The sequence below is a fragment of the Hyla sarda genome, chromosome 10, assembly GCF_029499605.1.
Source record: "Hyla sarda isolate aHylSar1 chromosome 10, aHylSar1.hap1, whole genome shotgun sequence".
NCBI lineage: Eukaryota > Metazoa > Chordata > Amphibia > Anura > Hylidae > Hyla > Hyla sarda.
This window is the reverse complement of record NC_079198.1, coordinates 17,361,841-17,385,974: the sequence shown is the minus strand read 5'-3', so window position 1 is coordinate 17,385,974 and position 24,134 is coordinate 17,361,841. Positions and strand designations below refer to the sequence as shown.

Below are 24,134 nucleotides of genomic sequence, written 5' to 3'. Positions count from 1 at the left end.
GCTGAAATGCTCCTTTAAGGTCTGTAAATTCCGGCCATCATATCATACCCTGGTAGATGCCTGTTGGTAGTTACCAGCTACCTATTTGTGCCCCCGGTCACTTACTTCATGCCCTGCTGGAACACAGAGTTTCTTCTGGTTTTGCAGATGATGACATCGGCCCATTGTACGACCACAATACTGACGAAAAAGGACGTGTGACATGTGAACTCCACAATCTTACGCTGTTCGTATGTCTGCAGAAGAGAATAGACAAGAAGTCAATGAAGGTATAGTCATGTTTACAGCGAGATCCAGAGGTATAGGCACAGTAGACTGGAGACAACCCTGTCAGAGTTTATGACTTTTGATTATGAGAGTTCTAGACATGCTCTGTGACCTCTGCAGAGGTCATTGTGCGGGGGAGGGTGCAGAGGTCATTGTGCGGGGGAGGGGGGGGGGGGGGTCTGAGTATCTCCTGTTGTAAATGGCAGGACACATTCCCTGAGATATTTGAGGTATTGTATGTACTGCATGTGTCTTTAACCACGCTTTAAAGGGGTACTCCGGTGCAAAACTTTTTTTTTTAATCAACTGGTGCCAGAAAGTTAAACAGATTTAGAAATTACTTCTATTAAAAAATCTTAATCCTTCCAGTACTTATTAGTTGCTGAATACTACAGAGGAAATTCTTTTCTTTTTGGAACACAGAGCTCTCTGCTGAATCACGAGCACAGTGCTCTCTGCTGACATCTCTGTCCATTTTAAGAACTGTCCAGAGTAGGAGAAAATCCCCATAGAAAACATATGCTGATCTGGACAGTTTAACTTTTTGATAAAAAAAAAAAAAAAAGTTTTCCACCGGAGTACCCCTATAAAGGTGCTGCATCAAAGTAACCAGTGGAAATGTGGAGGAGGCAAAATAATGCTTCATTATAAACATCGCAATATCCTTGAGATGGCCTAAGTGTGTAACTGGACTTCAGTAAAGATCTCTATCAAAGTTTGCAATTAAAGGGGTACACCGGTGGAACTTTTTATGAATTTTTATTTTTTTATTTTTTTCAAATCAACTGGTGCGAGAAAGTTAAACAGATTTGTAAATGACTTCTATTTAAAATCTTAATCCTTCCAGTACTTATCAGCTGCCGTATGCTCCACAGGAATAGTATAGTATAGTTCTATTCAGTTTGACCACAGTGCTCTCTGCTGACACCTCTGTCCATTTCAGGAACTTTCCAGAGCTGGATAGGTTTGCTATGGGGATTTGCTCCTAAATGGACAGAGGTGTCAGCAGAGAGCTCTGTGGTCAGACAGAAAAGAAATTCAAAAAGAAAAGAACGTCCTGTGGAGAATACAGCAGCTGATAAGTCCTGGAAGGATTACGATTTTTAAATAGAAGTAATTTACAAATCTGTTTAACTTTCTGGCACCAGTTGATTTAATAAAAATTGTTTCCCGCTGGAGTACCCCTTTAAGGATCCGTCATGAGTACATGATAGCCACTCACCCATTGTTGGCCATAGCTGTCTTCCAAGTCATTACAGGATCTGTCATCCCAATTTAACCGAATGCCAACTAAGTGTGATGGCAAGAAACCATTCTCTGCCAAAATGACGAAGTATGCGAAGAAACCCCCAAGAGCCTGGATCATACCTGAAAAGAGAGATAAAAGAGAAACACTAAGTGATCAAGAAAAGCTGGAACCTCCAAATATATTCACTTACTATTCTTGCTTGGTTAGAAAATGTTAATAAATAATTAAAGGAAAACTGTCAGCCAGTTCACCCCCACTAAACCCAAAACACTGGGTTATCGCAGGGGTCCCACTGCCCAGCGATCTACCGCAGCACCCGTCATTCTAAACAAATGCGGGGTTCCTACAGTAGTGGCGTCACGCCACGTCCCCTTCGTTCATGTCCATGGGAGGGGGCCCCTCCCATGGGGGGCATGTCGGCAATGAGGGGCGTGGCCGTGATGTCCCAACCATAGGCATGAATGAAGGGGGCGTGGTGTGACGGCACAAGGGGCGTGGCCGTGACATCACGATCAAGGCCTCCTGCTCTGAGCGTTCTGAACTAAATGTTCGGAACCCCGGAGCACATTAGTAGGTAGGTTTCGTACCCAGCAAATTAAAGGGAACCTTTCATGAGTTTAAAGGGGTACTCCGGTGCTCCGGCGTTCAGAACGCCGGAGCACCAGAGTACCCCTTTAAACTCATGAAAGGTTTCCTTTAATTTGCTGGGCGCGAACCTACCTACTAATGCTTCAGTCATATATGTGGTGGCTACATATACAATCCTTTATACTCACCAATAGTGTTGCTCGCGAATATTCGCAATGCGAATTTTATTTGCGAATATCGCATCTTCGCGAATATAGCACTATATATTCGTAATTACGAATATTATTATTATTATTATATATTTTTTCACAGTACAGTGATCACCCCTCTCTGCTTCCAGCTTGTGTGGTCTAAAGAAGGCTCTAATACTACTGTGTGAGACTGGCGTACGAATTTTCGCATATGCGAATTATTGCTTATGCAAATTGTTCGCACATGCAAATTTTCGATTATGCTAATTGTAGCATATGCACATTTTCGCATACGCGACTTTTCGCATATGCGAATTTTCTCAAATATAACGCGAATATTACGAATATGCGAATTTAGCGAATATATGACGAATATTCGTCCATATATTTGCGAAATATTGCAAATTCGAATATGGCCTATGCCGCTCAACACTACTCACCAATTTGCCCATATGCCATGCTGATCAGTCTTTCATTCACCAGTTTGTCTGTACGGGGATTTCTTGGCTGCCGCTTCATAATGTCACTCTCAGCTGCTTCATAGGCCAAGGAGATGGCGGGAACCTATTAAATAGTTTTTGTTATTTTTTATCATGTTTTAGGCCAGGTTCACATCACGATTTAACCATTATCGGACCGTAAAACCGGATGAATTTGGATTGCAAAAAATCATATACAATCGTATGTGAAAATGTATTTGCTATCCGATCTTAAAATCGTATCCAAAAATCGTACAGATGAAAATTCCATCCGATTTTCAATAAAAATCTGATCGTGTTTTTAAAGGTAATATGTAGGCCAATGGCAATAAAGTTAAGTTTATGTGTTCTGAAGTCTACTGCGCATGCGTACTAAAAAAAATCGTGTGCGAGGAATCTGATCCTGATGTGAATGTACCCTTAGGGTGCGTTCACACGCTCTGTTTTTGCGGGTTTTCCGCAGCGTATTTGAAAGGGGCGGGCTCTTCTTGGCTGTCCATAGCAGATTGTCCGCGGCGGAATTTACGCTGTGGAGAATCCGACGCAAGCCCCATTGAAGTCAGTAGGGACTGCGGCGGATTTTCCGCAGCGTAAATTCCGCCGCGGACAATCTGCTATGGACAGCCAAGAAGAGCCCGCCCCTTTCAAATACGCTGCGGAAAACCCGCAAAAACAGAGAGCGTGTGAACGCACCCTTAGTCATAGTGAAGGTTCTTTGTGTATAATGAATCTTCTAATGGTAAAACATGTAGAAAATGATGACATTATTTATATTAAAAAAAATATATAAATTTAAAAATTATTACAAACATTTTTTATTTTCCCATAAAAATAAATATTACATAAATTATTTATTTTTCCCTAAAAAAATGATTACATAAATTATTAATGGAAAACCTCCAGATTCCTCACTCACCATGTCAGTGCCCAGATCAATGCACAAGATGGTGATGGTGCCCAAAGGCAGAGGGATGTTGGCCATGATAAAGAGCAGGAAGGGGGTGATCTCAGGAATGTTACTGGTCAGGGTGTAGGCAATGGATTTCTTCAGGTTATCAAAGATAAGGCGACCTGCGCATAGAAGATGTTATTCATATTTATATACCTAAGAAGATGACACGGATGATCTTAGTTTTAAAGGGGTATTCCATGAAAAAAAAAAATGTTTTTCTCCATATCAACTGGCTCCAGAAAGTTAAAGGGGTATTCCAGGCAAAAAACATTTTTTATATATCAACTGGCTCCGGAAAGTTAAACAGATTTGTAAATTACTTCTATTAAAAAAATCTTAATCCTTCCAATAGTTATTAGCTTCTGAAGTTTTCTGTCTAACTGCTCATTGATGATGTCACGTCCCGGGAGCTGTGCATGATGGGAAAATATCCCCATGGGAACTGCACAGCTCCCGGGACGTGAGTCATCAGAGAGCAGTTAGACAGAAAACAACAACTCAACTTCAGAAGCTAATAACTATTGGAAGGATTAAGATTTTTTTCATCAAAGTCATTTACAAATCTGTTTAACTTTCCGGAGCCAGTTGACATTTAAAAAAAAGTTTTGGCCTGGAATACCCCTTTCAACAGATTTGTACATTACTTCTATGAAAAAAATCTTAATCCCACCAGTAGTTATCAGCTGCTGAAGTTGAGTTGTTTTTTTTTTCTCTGTCTGACAGTGCTCTCTGCTGACACCTCTGTCTGTCTCAAGAACTGTCCAGAGCAGGAGAGGTTTGCTATGGGGATTTGCTCCTTCTCTGGACAGTTCCCGAGGCAGACAGAGCACTGTTGTCAATCAGAAAAGAACAACATTAACTTCAGCAGCTGATAAGTACTGGAAGGATTAAGATTTGTTAATAGAAGTAATTTACAAATCTGTTTTAACTTTCTGGAGCCAGTTGATATGGAAAAGAAATACGTTTTTTTTTCATGGAATACCCCTTTAACTCTTCAACGTTATCCCTTCTTACCTTCCTCCACACCAGTGACGATAGAAGCGAAATTATCATCCAGCAAGATCATGTCCGCTGCTTGTTTAGAGACATCAGAACCTGCGATTCCCATAGCCACCCCAATATCGGCTTTCTTCAAAGCAGGGGAGTCATTTACACCATCACCGGTTACAGCCACAATGGCACCCTGCGAAAAAGAATACGGATGAGCTAAGTCCTTTGTGTCTGGTTTATGACTGTCCATTACTGGTAAATCATCCATTTTCTGTAAATTTACTAAATGACCGTATGTACCATAAATTTATTTTATATATATATATATATATATATATATATATATATATATATATATATAAATATGATGAAGCCAAAATCTGGCGAAACGCGTTGCATGATGGGAAAATAGACGTTGCCATTCTTTGAAGTGTCCCACTGAGTTGGAGGAAGTTGCTTGGCAATGTACATGATTATTTCTAAGACAAAAACCCCAGCTATGCCCTCACCTGGCGCTGCAATCTTAAGAAGTAGCCTCCAATGGTCGACGGTAGAGATGAGCGAACTTACAGTAAATTCGATTCGTCACAAACTTCTCGGCTCGGCAGTTGATGAATTTTCCTGCATGAATTAGTTCAGCTTTCAGGTGCTCCGGTGGGCTGGAAAAGGTGGATACAGTCCTAGGAGACTCTTTCCTAGGACTGTATCCACCTTTTCCAGCCCACCGGAGCACCGGAAAGCTGAACTAATTTATGCAGGAAAAGTCATCAACTGCCGAGCCGAGAAGTTCGTGACGAATCGAATTTACTGTAAGTTCGCTCATCTCTAGTCGACGGGATACAAGGCGCTGACACAGTAGTAGAAGGGAACTGACGTTTAATCACCCATGATGCAACGCGTTTCTCAGTACAACTGCTTCATCAGGCATGATGCCTGATGAAGCAGTTGTACTGTGAAACCCGTTGCATCATGGGTGATTAAACGTCAGTTCCCTTCTACTACTGTGCCAGCCCCTTGTATCCCATCAACCATTGGAGGCTACTTCTTAAAGGGGTATTCCAGGAAAAAAAAAAATTTTTTTTTTATATCAACTGGCTCCAAAAAGTTAAACAGTGTAAATGACTTCTTTTAAAAAATCTTAATCCTTCCAATAATTATCAGCTACTGAAGTGGAGTTGTTGTTTTCTGTCTGGCAACAGTGCTCTCTGCTGACACCTCTGCTTGTCTCGGGAACTGCACAGAGTAGAAGAGGTTTTCTATGGGGATTTGCTTCTAAACTGGGCGGATCCCGAGACAGGTGTCATCGGAGAGCACTTAGACAGAAAAGAACAACTCAACTTCAGCGGCTCATAAGTACTGAAAGGATTAAGATTTTTTTTTTTTTTTATAGAAGTAATTTACAAATCTTCTTAACTTTCTGGAGCCAGTTGATATATATATATATATATATATATATATAAATAAAAAAAAAGTTTTTTCCTGGATAACCCCTTTAAGATTGCATTGCATCGGACGTGGAAAGGTTGCAGTCACTCGTTATCTTTCTATTCGAATCCATTGTTGCACTTGGTGGGGTGTAACCTCCTGGGGTAAGCGTGCATTTTGTCTAACACCCCCCCCCCCCCAGTGCATCTCTTGGTTAATACACTACGGAGCGCTGTCTGTCCTTTATTTTACTCACCTGGCGCTGGCAGCCTTCCACAATGATGAGTTTCTGTTGTGGGGATGTACGGGCAAACACAATCTCTGTATGGTTCTGCAGGATCTCGTCCATATGTTCGGCGTTCATGTCTTTCAGGTCTGTACCATGGATTACACAGGCCTTAGCATCCCTGTGCAGTCAAAAATGTACAAGTTACACATACAGAACGCGAGGACAATTAACTCTTATTACTCTATATCAGTGGTCTTCAACCTGCGGACCTCCAGATGTTGCAAAACTACAACTCCCAGCATGCCCGGACAGCCAACGGCTGTCCGGGCATGCTGGGAGTTGTAGTTTTGCAACATCTGGAGGTCCACAGGTTGGAGACCACTGCTCTATATCTCTTTTTAAGTTACCTGAACTTCAGCCAAAACATTCAGCACAATCTCCCAATATTCCCTCCTCGCTCATAGATGGTCTAAGAAGCTGAGATCTAAACTTCTGCAGCATCGTCAAAGTGGTTATGTCTATGTCCCTTCAGGACTTAGAGGTGTTTATTTGTTTTTCTAGCACAATACTCACTATTTTCTTTTTTGGTTAGAAAAGGAAACTTAACAGAGATCAAAAAGTTCCATCAGTGTTAGCTTATTATTAAAGGGGTACTCCACCGAAAAACGTAATTATATATATATATATTTTTTTTTTTTTTTTTTTAAATCAACTGGTGCCAGAAAGTTAAACAGATTTGTAAATCACTTCTATTAAAAAAAATCTCAATCCTTCCAGTACTTTTTAGGGGCTGTATACTAAAGAGAAATCCAAAAAAGAAATGCTTTTCCTCTGATGTCATAACCACAGTTCTCTCTGCTGACATCATGACCACAGTGCTCTCTGCTGACCTCTGTTGTCCATTTTAGTAAATGTCCAGAGCAGGAGAAAATCCCCATAGCAAACATATGCTGCTCTGGACAGTTCCTAAAATGGACAGCAGAGGTCAGCAGAGAGCACTGTGGTCATGACATCAGAGGAAATGCATTTCTTTTTTGGATTTCTCTTTAGTATACAGCCCCTTCCAGTACTTATCAGCTGCTGTATGCTCCACAGGAAGTTCTATTCTTTTTGAATTTCCTTTCTGTCTGACCACAGTGCTCTCTGCTGACACCTCTGTCCATTTTAGGAACTGTCCAGAGCAGGAGAGGTTTACTATGGGGATTTTCTCTTACTCTGGACAGTTCCTAAAATGGACAGAGGTGACAGCAGAGAGCACTGTGGTCAGACAGAAAGGAAATTCAAAAAGAAAAGCCTTTGTACAAACCCTCTCCCTTTGTGTATTTGTGAGTATTACATGCTGCAATAAAAGCCAGAAGATGGACTATGGTGAGTGACCGGCTTTTCTTTTCTTCATAGGATTACCCCTGCTGCGTATCACTTACAGCCTGAGCACCGCCATTATCTATAAGCAAGAACCACTTTCGCCCAGGGATCGGTTTTTCCATACTACCGCAGTGCCGAAGGCGCATTTTCTACTGTTAAGAATCAAAAAGAAAAGAACTTCCTGTGGAGCAAATAGCAGCTAATAAGTACTGGAAGGATTAAGATTTTTTAATAGAAGTGATTTACAAATCTGTTTAACTTTTTGGCACCAGTTGATTTAAAAAAAATAAAAAAATGTTTTCCAGTGGAGTATCCCTTTAAACTCAACAGCTGTGTAGACCTCGGCTTCCCGAACCTATAATCCTCAAAAAAAACACAAAGTCCCATTGGTTCCTTTTTGAATTGCTTTACCTGGGATTAACCTGGGAGACGGGGATGTTGAGTCTGGCTGCAATGTCCTCCACAGTCTCATTACCCTCCGAGATGATGCCCACTCCCTTGGCAATAGCTTTGGCTGTGATCGGATGATCACCAGTCACCATGATTACCTAGTGGGAAAACAAAAACATATTAGGTTCCAAATAGGGTCGCCACCTTTCCTGCAAAAAAAAACTAAATCTTTTTTATTTCTCCTTATACAGGCCTGTATGAGGGTCATTTTTTGTGCCCCGATCTGTAGTTTTTAACAGGACCATTTTTGTTTTGATGTGTCTTTTTGATCGCTTTTTTTTATTGAATTCGGGAGTTGCAGTTAGTTACTAACTACAACTCCCAGCATGCCCTGATACAGCCTGTGGCTCAGCAGCTGCCCCAAATAAAAAACTACAACTCCCAGCATGTTGGACTATATAGTAGTATAAACTGTAGTATAGTTCAGTGTTTCCCAACCAGGGGTGCCTCCAGCTGTTTCAAAACTACAACTCCCAGCATGTTGGACTATATAGTAGTATATATAGTGTAGGTCAGTGTATCCCAACCAGGGGTGCCTCCAGCTGTTTCAAAACTACAACTCCCAGCATGTTGGACTATATAGTAGTATATAGTATAGGTCAGTGTTTCCCAACCATGGTGCCTCCAGCTGTTGCAAAACTACAACTCCCAGCATGTTGGACTATATAGTAGTATATAGTTATAGGTCAGTGTATCCCAACCAGGGGTGCCTCCAGCTGTTTCAAAACTACAACTCCCAGCATGTTGGACTATATAGTAGTATATAGTATAGGTCAGTGTTTCCCAACCATGGTGCCTCCAGCTGTTGCAAAACTACAACTCCCAGCATGTTGGACTATATAGTAGTATATGCTATAGGTCAGTGTTTCCCAACCAGGGGTGCCTCCAGCTGTTGCAAAACTACAACTCCCAGCATGCCCGGACAGCCAACGGCTGTCCGGGCATGCTGGGAGTTGTAGTTTTGCAACTGCTGGAGGTGCTCTGGTTGGGAAACACTGGTATAAGTTTTGGTGCAACATTCCGGGAGTTGGATGATTGGATGGATAAATACCGGCCATTGCATTGCCAGTATTTTTTATATAAAAATACCGGCAGGGTGGCCAAAATACCGTCCAGGTGGCGACCTTAGTTCCAAAGTAGATGTAGGTAACCAAGTAAATGTGTAGACATCTTTTTATACTTTGATGGGAACCACATTGCCCAGTTGCCCATAGCAACCAATCAGATCTCTTCTTTCACTTTCAACAAGGCCTCTGCAAAATGAAAGAAGCGATCTGATTGGTTGCTATGGGCAACTGGGCAACTTTTCCTCTGCACAGGTTTTGATAAATCTCCCCCCATGTGTATCCAAAAACTGTGCAGCACCTTTGTGAACCTTTAGGAAGTTCTGTCACTAGAGTTTTGCCTGTATCGGCCATTACTTTTCCCCCCACCAATTCTGTAGTTAATCTATGATCCATCTGAAGATATTTTTATCAGGATTTAAAGGGGTACTCCGGTGGAAAACATTTTTTTTTTTAATCAACTGGTGCCAGAAAGTTAAACAGATTTGTAAATTACTTCTATTAAAAAATCTTTATCCTTCCAGTACTTATTAGCTGCTATGTACTGCAGAGAAAGTTGTTTTCTTTTTGGATTTCTTTTTTTTTTTTTTCTGTCCACGGTGCTCTCTCTGCTGACATCTCTGTCCGTATCAGGAACTGTCCAGAACAGAAGCAGATACCTATAGCAAACCTATGCTGCTCTGGACAGTTCCTGATACAGACAGAGGTGTCAGCAGAGAACACTGTGGACAAGACAAAAAAGAAATCCAAAAACAAAAGAATTTTCTCTGTAATATACAGCCGCTAATAAGTACTGGAAGGATAAAGATTTTTTTAATAGAAGTAATTTATGAATCTGTTTCACTTTCTGGCACCAGTTGATTAAAAAAAAAAAATGTTTTCCACCGGAGTACCCCTTTAACCCTTTTATGAACCCCCTCTCACCTTGATACCCGCACTTCTGCATTTGCCCACTGCGTCTGGTACAGCTGCTCTGGGTGGGTCAATCATGGACATGAGTCCTACAAAGCAAAGGTTCTCAGTACTGAAGTTAAGGTCTTCGGTATCGAAAGCAAAACCCTTGGGATGCAGTTCCTCTGGGAAATAGTAATGACAGAATCCTGGAGAGAGGGACACGGAGAGAAATACATTACAAGACCATTGTAACAAAACACAGGTTCTATATGACAAGTGTGCACTAGACCAGTGGTTCTCAACCTTTTTGGCGACTGCATCCCCAAAAGGCTGAAACTATGTCCGCGGGTACCCCTCGTGAGTAAATTTGCACGGAACGTACAATGCGAGGGGTACCCGCGGACAAAAGGCGCGTGCTTACCTTTATACTAATGCGACACTTAATCCCCTTGTGCCATTATTCCTCCTCCATCTTAATCCCCTTGTGCCATTATTCCGCCACCATCTTAATCCCCTTGTGCCATTATTCCGCCACCATCTTAATCCCCTTGTGCCATTATTCCGCCACCATCTTAATCCCCTTGTGCCATTATTCCGCCACCATCTTAATCCCCTTGTGCCATTATTCCGCCACCATCTTAATCCCCTTGTGCCATTATTCCGCCACCATCTTAATCCCCTTGTGCCATTATTCCTCCTCCATCTTAATCCCCTTGTGCCATTATTCCTCCTCCATCTTAATCCCCTTGTGCCATTATTCCGCCACCATCTTAATCCCCTTGTGCCATTATTATCCGATATGGCAAAAGGGGATCAGAGGGAGGGGGGAAAAATGGCACAAGGGGATAAAGATAGAGGGGGGGGGGGGGGGATAATCATTAGCCCCCACTCCATCTTAATCCCCCTGTGCCATAATTCCCCCCTCCCTTTGATCCCCTTTTGCCATTATCCCACTCTCCCCCTCCATCTTAATGCCCTTGTGCCATTATTTATCTCCCCCCACCTATCCCCCCTCCGATCCCCCTGGGCTCATATATATTACATCCCTCCCTCCCATACACTTAGTTTAAAAAAAAAATTTTTTTTTAACATTACCCGGCTTTTTCGGGGACTGCTCCCAGATTCCCGTTCGGCGCCGCACAGAAGGGTGACGTCCTCCTGTGCTATGCGCCGCCTCCGCGCGACATCAGGGGACATCACACGTCTCCCCAGCAACCACACAGCTCCCGTAAAGTAGCCGCGGCCGGGATACTTTACTGAGAGCTGCCGCGGCCATTCCCCACAATGCACTGACAAATACTGGTCAATGCATGGCCGGTATTTGTCAGCGCATTGCGTACCCCCGCACAACCAGTGGCTTACCCCTAGGGGTACGCGTACCACCGGTTGAGAAGACATGCACTAGACTGAGTGAAGAGGACATGTTGTCCCCAGAATGTCTCAGTAGTGCAGCCAAAGTGAGGCCCGGTATCACCATGTTCTCACCAGTGAGACCCCACAAAAAAGTTTATGAAGCCCTGATAAATAACATATACAAATAATTTTACTTTTTCTTACCCAATACTCTCTCTCCGAGTCCTCCCAGCTCCAAGTATGCATTTTGGAAAGCCTCTTTCAGCTCCTCATCCAATGGTTGCTCTTTGCCCTGGATTAAGATAGTGGAGCAGACATCCAGAATCCTCTCTGGAGCCCCCTTCATTACAAGCAGGTAGCGGTTATCATTGGGGTCTTCAGTCTCATGGATGGACAGCTGGGGAGGAAGAAAGGGTATAAAGAAGCTCAGTTTAGTGCACCACCTTATTATTTTTTCGACATATTACAAGTGGGTTACATTTGTTACCATAAACTAGTAAAACGTGTCAGGTAGGGTAAAAACGTAAAAAATCTGTATATGCTTTGTGTTAGATGAATGATGCCTTGGTCACATGATGTTTCCCAGCCAGTTTGGTTAAAGGGGTACTCCACTGTAAAACATTTTTTTTTTTTAAATCAACTGGGGCCAGAAAGTTAAACAGATTTGTAAATTACTTCTATTAAAAAATCTTAATCCTTCCAGTACTTATCAGCTGCTGTATGCTCCACAGGAAGTTCCTTTCTGTCTGACCACAGTGCTCTCTGCTGACGCCTCTGTCCATTTTAGAAACTGTCCAGAGCAGGATAGGTTTTCTATGGGGATTTGCTCCTACTCTGGACAGTTCCTAAAATGGAGAGAGATGTCCTCAGATAGCACTGTGGTCAGACAGAAAGGAAATTCAAGAAAAGAAAAGAACTTCCTGTGGAGCATACAGCAGATGATAAGTACTGGAAGGATTAAGATTATTCAATAGAAGTAATTTACAAATCTGTTTAACTTTCTGGCACCTGTTGATTTAAAAAATCATGTTTTCCAGTGGAGTACCCCTTTAAGTACTGCAAAGAGTGTGCATCGACCAGCCAAGCTCCTGAGCTAGATTTTTAGTCAAATCTAAGTCTGGCTTTTGCCAGAGCAACATCTCCTAGCCCTAGTATACACACACCTAGGCCAAAGTGTTACTCCTATGTTTAATTCTGCCCTGCAACCTGCTCAATACAGTTGTTCCTCAAGTTACAATATTAATTGGTTCTAGGACGACCATTGTATGTTGAAACCAGAACTCTATGGAAACCTGGTAATGGGTTCTAAAGGCACCAAAATGTCATCCAAAAATAGGAAAAAGTGAGGATTAAACATAAATAAGTAGATAACTAATATAGATAAAGCAAATCCTTACATATAAAAGTAATAAAGATCTGCTGGGAGCTGTAATCCCTGTCTGTGTCAGTGTTTCCCAAGCAGGGAGCCTCCAGCTGTTGCAAAACTGTAACTCCCAGCATGCCCGGACAGCCGTTGGCTGTCCGGGCATGCTGGGAGTTGTAGTTTTGCAACAGCTGGGGCCACCCTTCTTGGGAAACACTGGTCTATGTAGAGGACAGGAGATTCTTCGGGGTACACACAATGTCCTAAAAAAAAGTAATGGAGCCGCCCTCACCTGGGGTCCAAAGGAGCAGCTAACCTTGGTACAGGTAAAGAGTACAGAACATGTAATTTCTCCCTGTACTGTAGGAGGCGCTACTAGACACCAGTCAGTGCATGCACTTCAGTAATACAGGGGTTTTACCAGTGAATGTCCATTCTGATTGGTCGGTTCTTCCAGCCATTGACGCGTTTCACAGATCTGGACTGCCTGTACATTGTATGTTGAGTCTGGTTTCAACCTACGATGGTCCAGAAAAGACCATTGTATGTTGAAAATATTGTATGTTGAGGCCATAGTAAGTTGAGGGATCACTGTATAAAGCCTGCTACAAGCAAGTTACCTTTCTGTCCACACTGTGACGGCAAAACGCTTCAGTTCCAAGAAGGAGTATTTTACTAGGCAGAGGAGAATAAGCCGTACAAGGGTCCCTCTACGTATGTAAATTTTTTCAATAGTCAAAGATCGGTCACAGATCTGTGCATTGTGGCTCAACGTGTCACAGAAGTTTCCCGTTTACAAACCAGGTGTTTTTGTTCGCATAAATTAGTGAGAGAAAAAAAGCACAAACCCTCCACAGTACAAGCTAATTTAAATGTAACCTGTATCTACACTAGTAAATTCACTCACACATGCAAAAAAGCACACTAGAATCCTCCCACTTAGTATTTCTGCTGAGAAAGCAACTTTTAAAGGGACAGTGACCAAATATCCGTTCATCTGCTCTAAAGTAACATTTCACTCCGTGCCAAATAATGTATGGCATTTAGATTTGCACAGAAGATTCAGTAACATGTTCAAGTAGTTTTCATGTTAGACTGGTGTTCAGAGTTCAGCTACACCACCGCGCCACGTAACACTACCATCTGCTTCCCTGGAGACCACTCCCAGATCACCTGCACTACCACACCTATCATGCCGGTGGGTTCCACAAGTAAATATCATCGGGCACAGGAACCCATGGGCATCTATTTTACTTGACTACGGGAGAGTAGAGGTACGCTACCCTTGCACCCCATCCCCCACTTCTTTCAACAACCCTCCCCCCCAATAAATACAGACTAATTTTGTATGGTGCAAAGGCCACAGCGGACCAACAATTTTAATATCAAACAAGTAACAAATATATAACATCTTTTACTCTCTCTCTCTTCATAAATAACGTAACAAAATAAATAACAAAAATATAACACATTAATCAGGATTAACATACCCTCCCATACCATTATAAATAACCTTCATAATTGCAACTAACCCTACTCCCTGCTGGCGACATGCTGGAGGGGACCTGAAGGGACCTTCTCGTCTAGGCACTCTCTCCTACTTTGCCCTTGGTCAACCATCACCTGACCCAAGGGCACCAGCTTCGGAGACCACTCTGTCCCTTCCGCTAGGGACCCCCATAATTAGCTGGTTACCAACCCAGCTCCCACCCCGGCCATTATGACCGGGCCTCCACCATTGTCCCAGCATGCCTCCAAATCCCCCTTCAGCTCACGCCGCTGTGATAAAAGAATCCCCCCAAGCCCCCAAACCTCTCAACCTCAGGGCGGGCGGGCAGGACTCGATTCTTCTTGGCGAATGGCTCCTCCCCTTCCAGTTCCTCTTCTTCCTTTGCCTGTGCCATCCTTGCTCCTCCTATCTTTTAACCCCTTACCTCCCACCCCTTTAACTCTTTATTATTAAAGAGGTTATTTTTTTTTAGAGATCAACTGGCTCCAGAAAGTTAAACAGATTTGTAAATTACTTCCATTTAAAAATCTTATTCCTTTCAGCACTTATGAGCTGATGAAGTTGAGTTGTTTTTTTCTGTCTTAAGTGCTCTCTGATGACACCTGTCTCGGGAACTGTCCAGAGTAGAAGCAAATCCCCATAGCAAACCTCTTCTACTCTGTGCAGTTCCCGAGACAAGCAGAGATGTCAGCAGAGAGCACTGTTGCCAGACAGAAAACAACAACTCAACTTCAGCAGCTGATATTTATTGAAAGGATCAAGATTTTTTAATAGAAGTAATTTACAAATCTGTTTAACTTTCTGGAGTCAGTTGATATATATATATATATATATATATATATATATATATATATATATATATATATATATATATATATAAATTTTTCCTGGATAACCCCTTTAACTCCTACTCTGCCGCTTCCTACACCCCCTGTCATGTGCCCCCTCCTCTCCCATGCTGTACACTCCGGGGGCTTTCTTTATGTTTGCCCATTTGAATTAAATTTCCCAATGTGAACCAGGCATAGAAGCAATGATAGATCTTTTTCATCAATAAAATGGAACATGTCTGCTGGTATCTGAACGCTATATTTAGAGCCCGCGCCTACTTTTCTCTCTCCTGCCGTTGAGCAGCGATTAGGGTAATGTAGGCACGCAATGTACAGTCAGGCGTAGCAGGCCAGAGAGGTAGAGTTAAAAAGCTTTTATGTTATTATGAAATGAATGTTAAGAAGGATCAGGATAGGATGTTGTAGCAGCTGGGACTAATCTCTAGAGAGAAAGGTGGTAGAGGAGGGTGAGCGGCATGAAGGAGGCACGCGGAGAATCATGGGGCTAAGGTATGAGACAACTGGGTGCCGTGTTAAAGGGGAAGTCCAGTCCAAAATAAAGATCAGTGTTAACATTGGACAGGTTTCTCTCCATTTTTCTAAAATCTGATCACATGCTTATATTTTCAGCTAAAGACTGGATAATGTTCATTTTAGCCAGGAATGTAGAATTATTTCCTTTATTTACTTAAAGGGGTTTTCCAGGTTTATACAGCTTATCCCCTATCCAAAGGATAGGGGATAAGATGTATGATCGCAGGGGTCCCGCTGCTGGGGACACCCCCGATCTCGGTGGAGCTCCTGGCATTCTGTGCCGTGCGCTGCTTCCGAGAGGGGGACATGATGTCACGCCACGCCCCCTCCATTCATGTCTATGGGAGGGGGCGTGTCGTTGTCACGCCCCCTCCCATAGACATGAATGGAGGGGGCGTGGTGTGATGTAATGAGGGGGCGTGACCGTGACATCACGTCCCTGACTCTGCACCGAGATCGCGGGGGTCCCCAGCTGCGGAATCCCTTCGGTCATACCTCTTACCTCCTATCTTTGGATAGGGGATAATATGTATAAAGCCAGAATACCCCTTTAAAGAAAAATAACCACTGACCTGATATTTGTTTGTGGAGTTGAACGGAATCTCAGCTACTTTCTTGTACTTCTCTCTCATAGCCTTGACTGAGCCACAAGACAACTCGATGCACTTCAGGAGAGCGGATTCAGAGGCATCACCTGCCACGTCCCTCTGTGAAGAAGACAACCATCAGGTTATGAACCAAAACCCCTAACAGGCATCTACATTAGAAGACAGCGAGGCCGGTTTACAGTGTCACATACAGGGCTCAAGTCCTACAGGAACGCGTAGGAACTGAGTTCCTGTACTCTTTTCCGGCTCAGGAGTTCCCCCACTTTTTTTTCCCAGGACTTGACCCCTGGTCACATACATAGTTACCGGGACAAATGTAAAGACGAGCATCCACACAATGATAGACCGCTCCAGGCGGGGTGCTAAGGTCACGCACCTTCAGTACGGGAATGTTGTCATTTCCGGCTTTGAAGACGGCACGGTTGCACAGGGCAGCAACGCGAGCCAAGGCTACCCAGGTGGCAGAACTCTTGTCAAATGAAGCACCTAAAATAAGGCATGTAGAAGAAGGGAGGAGAAGGTGCCGGTGAGATGATGTTGGGAAGACATGATGGGGCAAACCTGTGTTTTTAGTTTGTGTGTGATAACCATACCTGACTGGTCCTCTGTGGTGTCGGCCTCATGAATCTGGTTGTCAAACCACATATGTGCCACAGTCATACGGTTCTGTGTAAGGGTGCCAGTCTTGTCTGAGCAAATAGTTGATGTAGATCCCAGAGTCTCCACAGCTTCCAAATTCTTGACCAGACAGTTCTTCCGAGCCATGCGTTTGGCGGTCAGTGTTAGACATACCTGGAAGGCAAGACCATGAGTTGGTGTTATGTGATTTAACTTAATGGCATGCCATTGGTTTGGAGGGGGCCTGAACATTGGGAACCTAACAAAACCTTTGCAAAACAGTGACACTATAGACTAGAGGGAATGGCAGCACAGTCCACTTTAAGTGGATGGAATGAGTTTTAAAGAGGTATTCTGGCTTTATACATCTTATCCCCTATCCAAAGGATAAGGGAAAAGATGTATGATTGCAGGGGTACCGCCGCTGGGGACCCCCGCGATCTCGGTGCAGCCCCGAGATTCTGTGCCGGGCGCTGCCTCAGAGATGGTGACGTGACATCATAGCCACGCCCCCTAGTGACATGTCATAGCCACGCCCCCAAATGATGTCACGTCACACCCTCTCCATTCATGTCAAGACGTCATGTCTTGGTCTCGGAGGCAGCGCCTGGCACAGAATGCCGGGGGCTGCACCGAGATCGCGAGGGTGCCCAGCAGCGGCCCCCTTTGGATAGGGGATAAGATGTATTAAGCCAGAATACTCCTTTAATACTAGAACTGCACTTAGTCAGAATGGATGCTGTTTCAGATCTGTCAGAAATGTGGCCCCTTTGTTTCGGGAATCTTTCGGGTGCATGCAGTGGAAACATCACCCATCAAGGACAATGAGACTATATCTATTTGATATGCCATAATTAATGAAAGTTGTCAATGTCTATATTACTCAGCCTTATGCAGTTATACATCTCTTGCACTATATCATTGTACTGTATAACAAGATATTGCTGTCTTCTGTGAAAGTCCTGAGGCTACTTAGAGCCTGTTAAAGGAGTACTCCGTCAAAAAACATCTTATCCCCTATCCAAAGGATAGGGGATAAGATGTTTTTTTCCGGAGTACCCCTTTAAGGGGTCCCCCAAAAGCCATCACTCCCACTAGGTGTCACCAACATATTATATATCCCATAAGCAAATAAGCTTTGACATAGCTCTAGAAGTCATATGTATCCATTACTTACAGTGACAGTGGCCAGAAGCCCCTCTGGTACATTAGCCACAATAATCCCGATGAGGAAGATGACAGCCTCCAGCCAGCTGTATCCCAAAATGAGAGAGAGGATGAAGAAGGTGATTCCCAGGAACACCGCCACTCCGGTGATCAGATGGATAAAGTGCTCAATTTCCTTGGCAATTGGGGTCTTTCCAACCTCTAGACCGGAAGCCAATGTGGCAATGCGACCCATCACTGTTCGGTCTCCAGTGGCAATGACTATTCCACGGGCTGTACCTGTAAGTTAGGTTAACACTGAGTTCACACAGGCCTTTTTTTTTTCCAGTGTCTTATGGTCATATTACATTCATTGCGTCTTCTAATGACCCCAATTTTATACAATGTGCTTAGTGGTAATCCAACCTTTGGGACTCGATTGGGTTGGCCACGATCATGCTACCATACTTACTGAATAGAAGTTACGTAAATCTCTTGAGTAGGTGTCTGATCACTTATGTCAGTAAAGGACATCGCCTTTCACTTATACTCTATTGGTGACTCGTGATCTAGAGTAATGGAGAATTGCGTGAACCATTGTAGGGTTCTTTAAAGGGGTACTCCGGCCCTAAGACATCTTATCCCCTATCCAAAGGATAGGGGATAAGATGTCTGACCGCGGGGGTCCCGCCACTTGGGACCCACGCAATCTTGCATTCGGCACCCACCTCAAGGAGCTGCATGCCACACTGCCGGGTGCCGACCATGGGGCCAAGCTCACAAACTGCCGGGTGCCGACCATGGGGCCAGAATATCGTGACATCAAGACTCTGCCCCCGTGTAGCTTCACGCCCCGCTATGCAAGTCTATGGGAGGGGGCGTGACTGATGTCACACCCCCTCCCATAGACTTGCATAGCGGGGGCGGGGTGTGACGTCACATGGGGCGGAGTCATGACGTCACGATACTCCGGCCCCGTGGTCGGCACCCGGCAGTTTGTGAGCTGGCAGTGTGGCGTGCAGCTCAAAGAATGCAAGATTGCGGGGGTCCCCAGTGGCGGGACCCCCAACGTCAGACATCTTATCCCCTATCCTTTGGATAGGGGATAAGATGACTTAGGTCTGGAGTACCTCTTTAAATCCCATTCATGACATGTTGGAGGATTTTTATGAATGATACCAAACATTTCTGAGTATTTAAAAGTTGACAATACATTTGTCGACTCGTTGTCCTTATTGTCATAGGTTTAAATACAACATTGTGTTTGAATCTATTTAGTATTTTTATAGTGACGCAAACATTTTTACATTTTTTTGATATCCATAGGTCCAACCTGAGCTAAGGTGACCATGCGGTTTAGATAGGAGGACTTGATGAAGGGATCAGCATGATCTCGAAACACGTTGACTGATTTGTTCGATCTACAATAAAGGAGAATCACTCGCCGAAACTACTGTTAAGTAACACTACTTCAGCACTTTTTTCTGCCTATATCTAGTTTAGATAGGTGTCATCTGATCTCTCGTTTAGCCAAAAGCTATTCCACGTGATCTTCCCCATACACAAGTACCCTCAGCAGAGTGCATGTGTTTTCAGTGGGGAGATGGGAGTAGGTAACAGACACCTGCTTCTTCTGTAAGATCAAAAGGATCTGGCATAGTTAAAACTTAAAGGGGTACTCCACCACCTAGACATCTTGGGCGGCATTTATAATTGTAGGTATAAGTGAAGCATTTTTCTACACCTTTTTTTGTGTGCTGGTGATGTGTAGGAGCGCCAGAGATATTAAATGGTCACAGAGCATTTGATAAATTTTGTGCAGGTCACATTTTCTGAAATTTCTCTCTTCAAATACACCAAAAAGCTAAGCTAAGTCTGGGCTGGTGTAATTTTTTAGAGACTTTTCAGTGGTTTTGCGGCTTTTTTGCGACTTTTCACAAAAAGGTGCAGTTCATAAAACCCTTCCATATCATGTGTATTGCCAAAATCAGTGGATTGCAACTCAAAATCAGCAGAAATGTGCAAACCAAAAGGTGCAAAAAAGGCGCAAATAAACCCTGCTTTCGCCTTTTTTGCGCCTTTTCTAGACACAAAAAACAGTCTAAAGACAATGATAAATGTCGGCCCTTATCCCCTATCCAAAGAGGGAAAAGCCGCCTCAATACAATCTATTGGAGTGGGTGTGATGGCCGCCAAGCCCCCTCCCATAGACTTGCATTGAGGGGGCCGGGTGAGACGTCACAAGGGGGTGAGGCCGCGACATCACAATCCTCCGGCCCTTGCATCGCCAGTCATCAGGCATGGAGCTCGCTCACTCCGTGCACCAGATGACAGGGGGTGCTACAGGAGAGAATCACAGGGGTTCCCAGCGGCGGGACCCCAGCGATCAGACATCTTATCCCCTATCCTTTGGTTGGGGATAAGATGTCTAGGGGCAAAGTACCCCTTTACCAGCCTAACGCTAATCATACATATTAGACATGTGGGGGCCAACCTGCTGATTTTGGTGGGACCGGCCAACCATCTAATGTGTATGGTGGCCTTAGAACTAGAAGAGATGGAAGATGCTCTCTTGGCCAACAGCTATCTTATGTGGGTGACCCGCTTTACCCTTCTTTAGTCCAACATCTGCTTCTAATAGGAAAGTCCGGACACTTCCATACACGAGATATGGTTGACCAGTCCCACTGAAATCAACAAGTTCAGCTGTCTTTTATCTAATGTGTTTGGCTACCGTAGTACTAACCAGCCTTTCCCAAGGGTATAGATGTTATACTGAGCAAAGTAAAATTACCTTCTACACAGTTGGTGGAGAAGAAAGTGATGTTACGTGTCTCGAGAGGGTTATCATGAGTGCAGTCGGGTGACCTAGTCTGGGGCTCAGATTCACCTGTCAGGGAAGAGTTATCTACCTAAAAGAGTATAGGAGCGGGAGGAAGAGTGGAAAAAAGGAGACAAAGAGAGAAGAAATAAATAAGGAGGAGAAGAAATACAAATGCAAAGACACAGAAGACGTTCATATTTGTGGTCCTGTAAATGATATGCTGTATGCATGAAAGATGTGAACTAAAATGGTGAGGAACCTGTATGAAGACGTATCGAAATGTTGGTGTTGCCAATCGCCACCATTGAAGTTTCAGAATCTGAGATATTATGGTTGTTGCTGGTCTCTTTCCTACTACAACTACCATAGAAAAAGAAAGGAAAAAGACCAGGGTGTGCCCCCTAGTGAGGACGGCTATGGAATACTGTTAAGAGCACAACACCTACAGTTGCGTGTGGACAGTGAAGATAGGTGAGTCGCCCCAGGGTGATTCCAGATGAACAGCAGTCAATCCGGCATGATGCAATGAAGAGGTAAACGGGAAATAGGTTCCTTGGATAAAGGCGCTTCTCCCAGATGTGATAAGTAGTAGTTTTTTTATTTTAGAAAAGCAACGCGTTTCAATCCTGGACTAGGATCTTCGTCAGGCATCGTTGATGCCTGATGAAGATCCTAGTCCAGGATCGAAACACACTGAACGGCAGTCAATCCGGCATGATGCAATGAAGAGGTGAAAAGGAAATAGATTCCCTGGATAAAAGCGCTTCTTCCAGATGTGATAAGTAGTAGATTTTATTTAGAAAAGCAACGCGTTTTGATCCTGGACTAGGATCTTCGTCAGGCATCGACGATGCCTGACGAAGATCCCAGTCCAGGATTAAAACACGTTGAACGGCAGTCTCTCCGGCATGATGCAATGAAGAGGTGACTAGGAAATAGGTTCCCTGGATAAAGGCGCTTCTCCCAGGTGTGATAAGTAGTAGATTTTATTTAGAAAAGCAACGCGTTTCGATCCTGGACTAAGATATCCTGACGAAGATCCTGACGAACATCCAGACGAAGATCCTAGTCCAGGATCGAAACGTGTTGCTTTTCTAAACCCTATTTCCCTATTTCCTTTTCACCTCTTTATTACTCCAACTACCATGACAAAGATTTGGTAAATGTTCCTTAGTGTGGTCTACAGAGGAATGAATGGAACCGATTTGGAAGGGATCACAACTAAGAGATGTTCTACACGTATAAAAAGAGTATATCACTACTAATCACAGTGTATTGTCACTCACTTTGCAACCATGGGCAGAAATGATCCTTAGATCAGCCGGTACTCTGTCTCCACCTTTGATCTCCACTAGATCACCAACCACAACTTCTTCAGCATTTAGCTGCATCTTTTCACCTTCTCGGATAATTAAAGCTTGCTAGAAGAAGAATGGAATGAAACAGTAAGCATAGATAAAAAGGATAAGAACATCTATGGAGCGCGTTAGAAGTAGGAAAGGTTATGGTGGGCATGGAGTGGAACCTGGTTAATCCAGCAATGAAGATAGGATTAAACATACAGAGACCACCAAACTCACCTGGGGAACCATGTTCTTGAAGGATTCCATGATCTTTGAGCTCTTGGCCTCTTGGTAGTAGGAGAAGCAGCCGGTGATGATCACTACTGCCGCTAAAACAATACCTAGATACAGCTAGAGGAAGAACAAGAACATCTACAGTCAAGAAAGACGTCATCATTACTTTAATAAGGCTCTTTCACCTGAATGAGATCATTGAATCATTAACAGAACCCATGACTGACCTGTTTAGGGTTTCATTTAGCTCAATTCAGATGTTCATGTTCTAGTTTTTCCATCTCTACCCATTTTATCTATGACTAAAAACGTTTTACCAATTAGCTGCCATTCTTTGAACATTGTTGACTCTGCAAAAGCTTTTAGCCTAATGCTGACTATACACTTCTCAAAAAAATAAAGGGAACACTTAAACAACACAATGTAACTCCAAGTCAATGACTCTTCTGTGAAATCACACTGTCCACTCAGGAAGCAACACTGATTGACAATCAATTTCACATGCTGTTGTGCAAATGGAACAGACAACAGGTGGAAATTATAGGCAATTAGCAAGACACCCCCCAATAAAGGAGTGGTTCTGCAGGTGGTGACCATAGACCACTTTTCAGTTCCTTTGCTTTCTGGCTGATGTTTAGGTCACTTTTGAATGCTGGCGGTGTTTTCACTCTAGTGGTATCATGAGGCGGAGTCTACAACCCACACAAGTGGCTCAGGTAGTGCAGCTCATCCAGGATGGCACATCAATGCGAGCTGTGGCAAGAAGGTTTACAGTGTCTGTCAGCGTAGTGTCCAGAGGATGGAGGCGCTACCAGGAGACAGGCCAGTACATCAGTAAACGTGGAGGAGGCCTTCGGAAAGCAACAACCCAGTAGCAGGACCGTTACCTCCGCCTTTGTGCAAGGAGGAGCAGGAGGAGCACTGCCAGAGCCCTGCACAATGACCTCCAGCAGGCCACAAATGTGCATGTGTCCACTCAAATGGTCAGAAACAGACTCCATGAGGGTGGTATGAGGGCCGACGTCCACAGGTGGGGGTTGTGCTTACAGCCCAACACCGTGCAGGACGCTTGGCATTTTCCAGAGAACACCAAGATTGGCAAATTCACCACTGGCGCCCTTGTGCTCTTCACAGATGAAAGCAGGTTCACACAGAGCACATGTGGCAGGCGTGACAGAGTCTGTAGACACCGTGGAGAACATTCTGCTGCCTGCAACATCCTCTAGCATGACCAGTTTGGCTGTGGGTCAGTAATGGTGTGGGGTGGCATTTCTTTGGGGGGGGGGGCGCACAGCCCTCCATGTGCTTGCCAGAGGTAGCCTGACTGCCATTAGGTACCAAGATGAGATCATCAGAGCCCTTGTGAGACCATATGCTGGTGCGGTTGGCCCTGGGTTCCTCCTAATACAAGACAATGCTAGACCTCATGTGGCTGGAGTGTGTCAGCAGTTCCTGCAAGAGGAAGGCATTGGTGCTATGGACTGGCCCGCCCATTCCCCGGACCTGAATCTGGATAAGCACATCTGGGACATCATGTCTCACTCCATCCATCAATGCCACGTAGCACCACAGACTGTCCAGGAGTTGGCGGATGCTTTAGTCCAGGTCTGGGAGGACATCCCTCAGGA

General features: G+C 44.0%; 1 protein-coding gene across 1 annotated transcript in view; it reads right to left on the bottom strand.

Annotated features, from left to right (window-relative positions):
* The window catches only part of ATP1A3 (ATPase Na+/K+ transporting subunit alpha 3), a 94,560-nt gene that overhangs the window by 9,531 nt on the left and 60,895 nt on the right, over positions 1-24,134 (bottom strand). Inside the window, exons 5-20 of the mRNA XM_056542938.1 lie at positions 22,510-22,623; positions 22,216-22,350; positions 20,900-21,017; positions 18,137-18,405; positions 16,935-17,133; positions 16,718-16,827; positions 16,306-16,440; positions 11,701-11,893; positions 10,174-10,349; positions 8,147-8,283; positions 6,398-6,548; positions 4,741-4,909; positions 3,691-3,845; positions 2,736-2,859; positions 1,490-1,635; positions 106-236 (exon numbers count right to left, since the gene is read on the bottom strand). Coding sequence (XP_056398913.1) covers positions 106-236; positions 1,490-1,635; positions 2,736-2,859; positions 3,691-3,845; positions 4,741-4,909; positions 6,398-6,548; positions 8,147-8,283; positions 10,174-10,349; positions 11,701-11,893; positions 16,306-16,440; positions 16,718-16,827; positions 16,935-17,133; positions 18,137-18,405; positions 20,900-21,017; positions 22,216-22,350; positions 22,510-22,623 — 2,462 coding nt within the window. The remainder of the gene's footprint in view (positions 1-105; positions 237-1,489; positions 1,636-2,735; positions 2,860-3,690; positions 3,846-4,740; positions 4,910-6,397; positions 6,549-8,146; positions 8,284-10,173; positions 10,350-11,700; positions 11,894-16,305; positions 16,441-16,717; positions 16,828-16,934; positions 17,134-18,136; positions 18,406-20,899; positions 21,018-22,215; positions 22,351-22,509; positions 22,624-24,134) is intronic.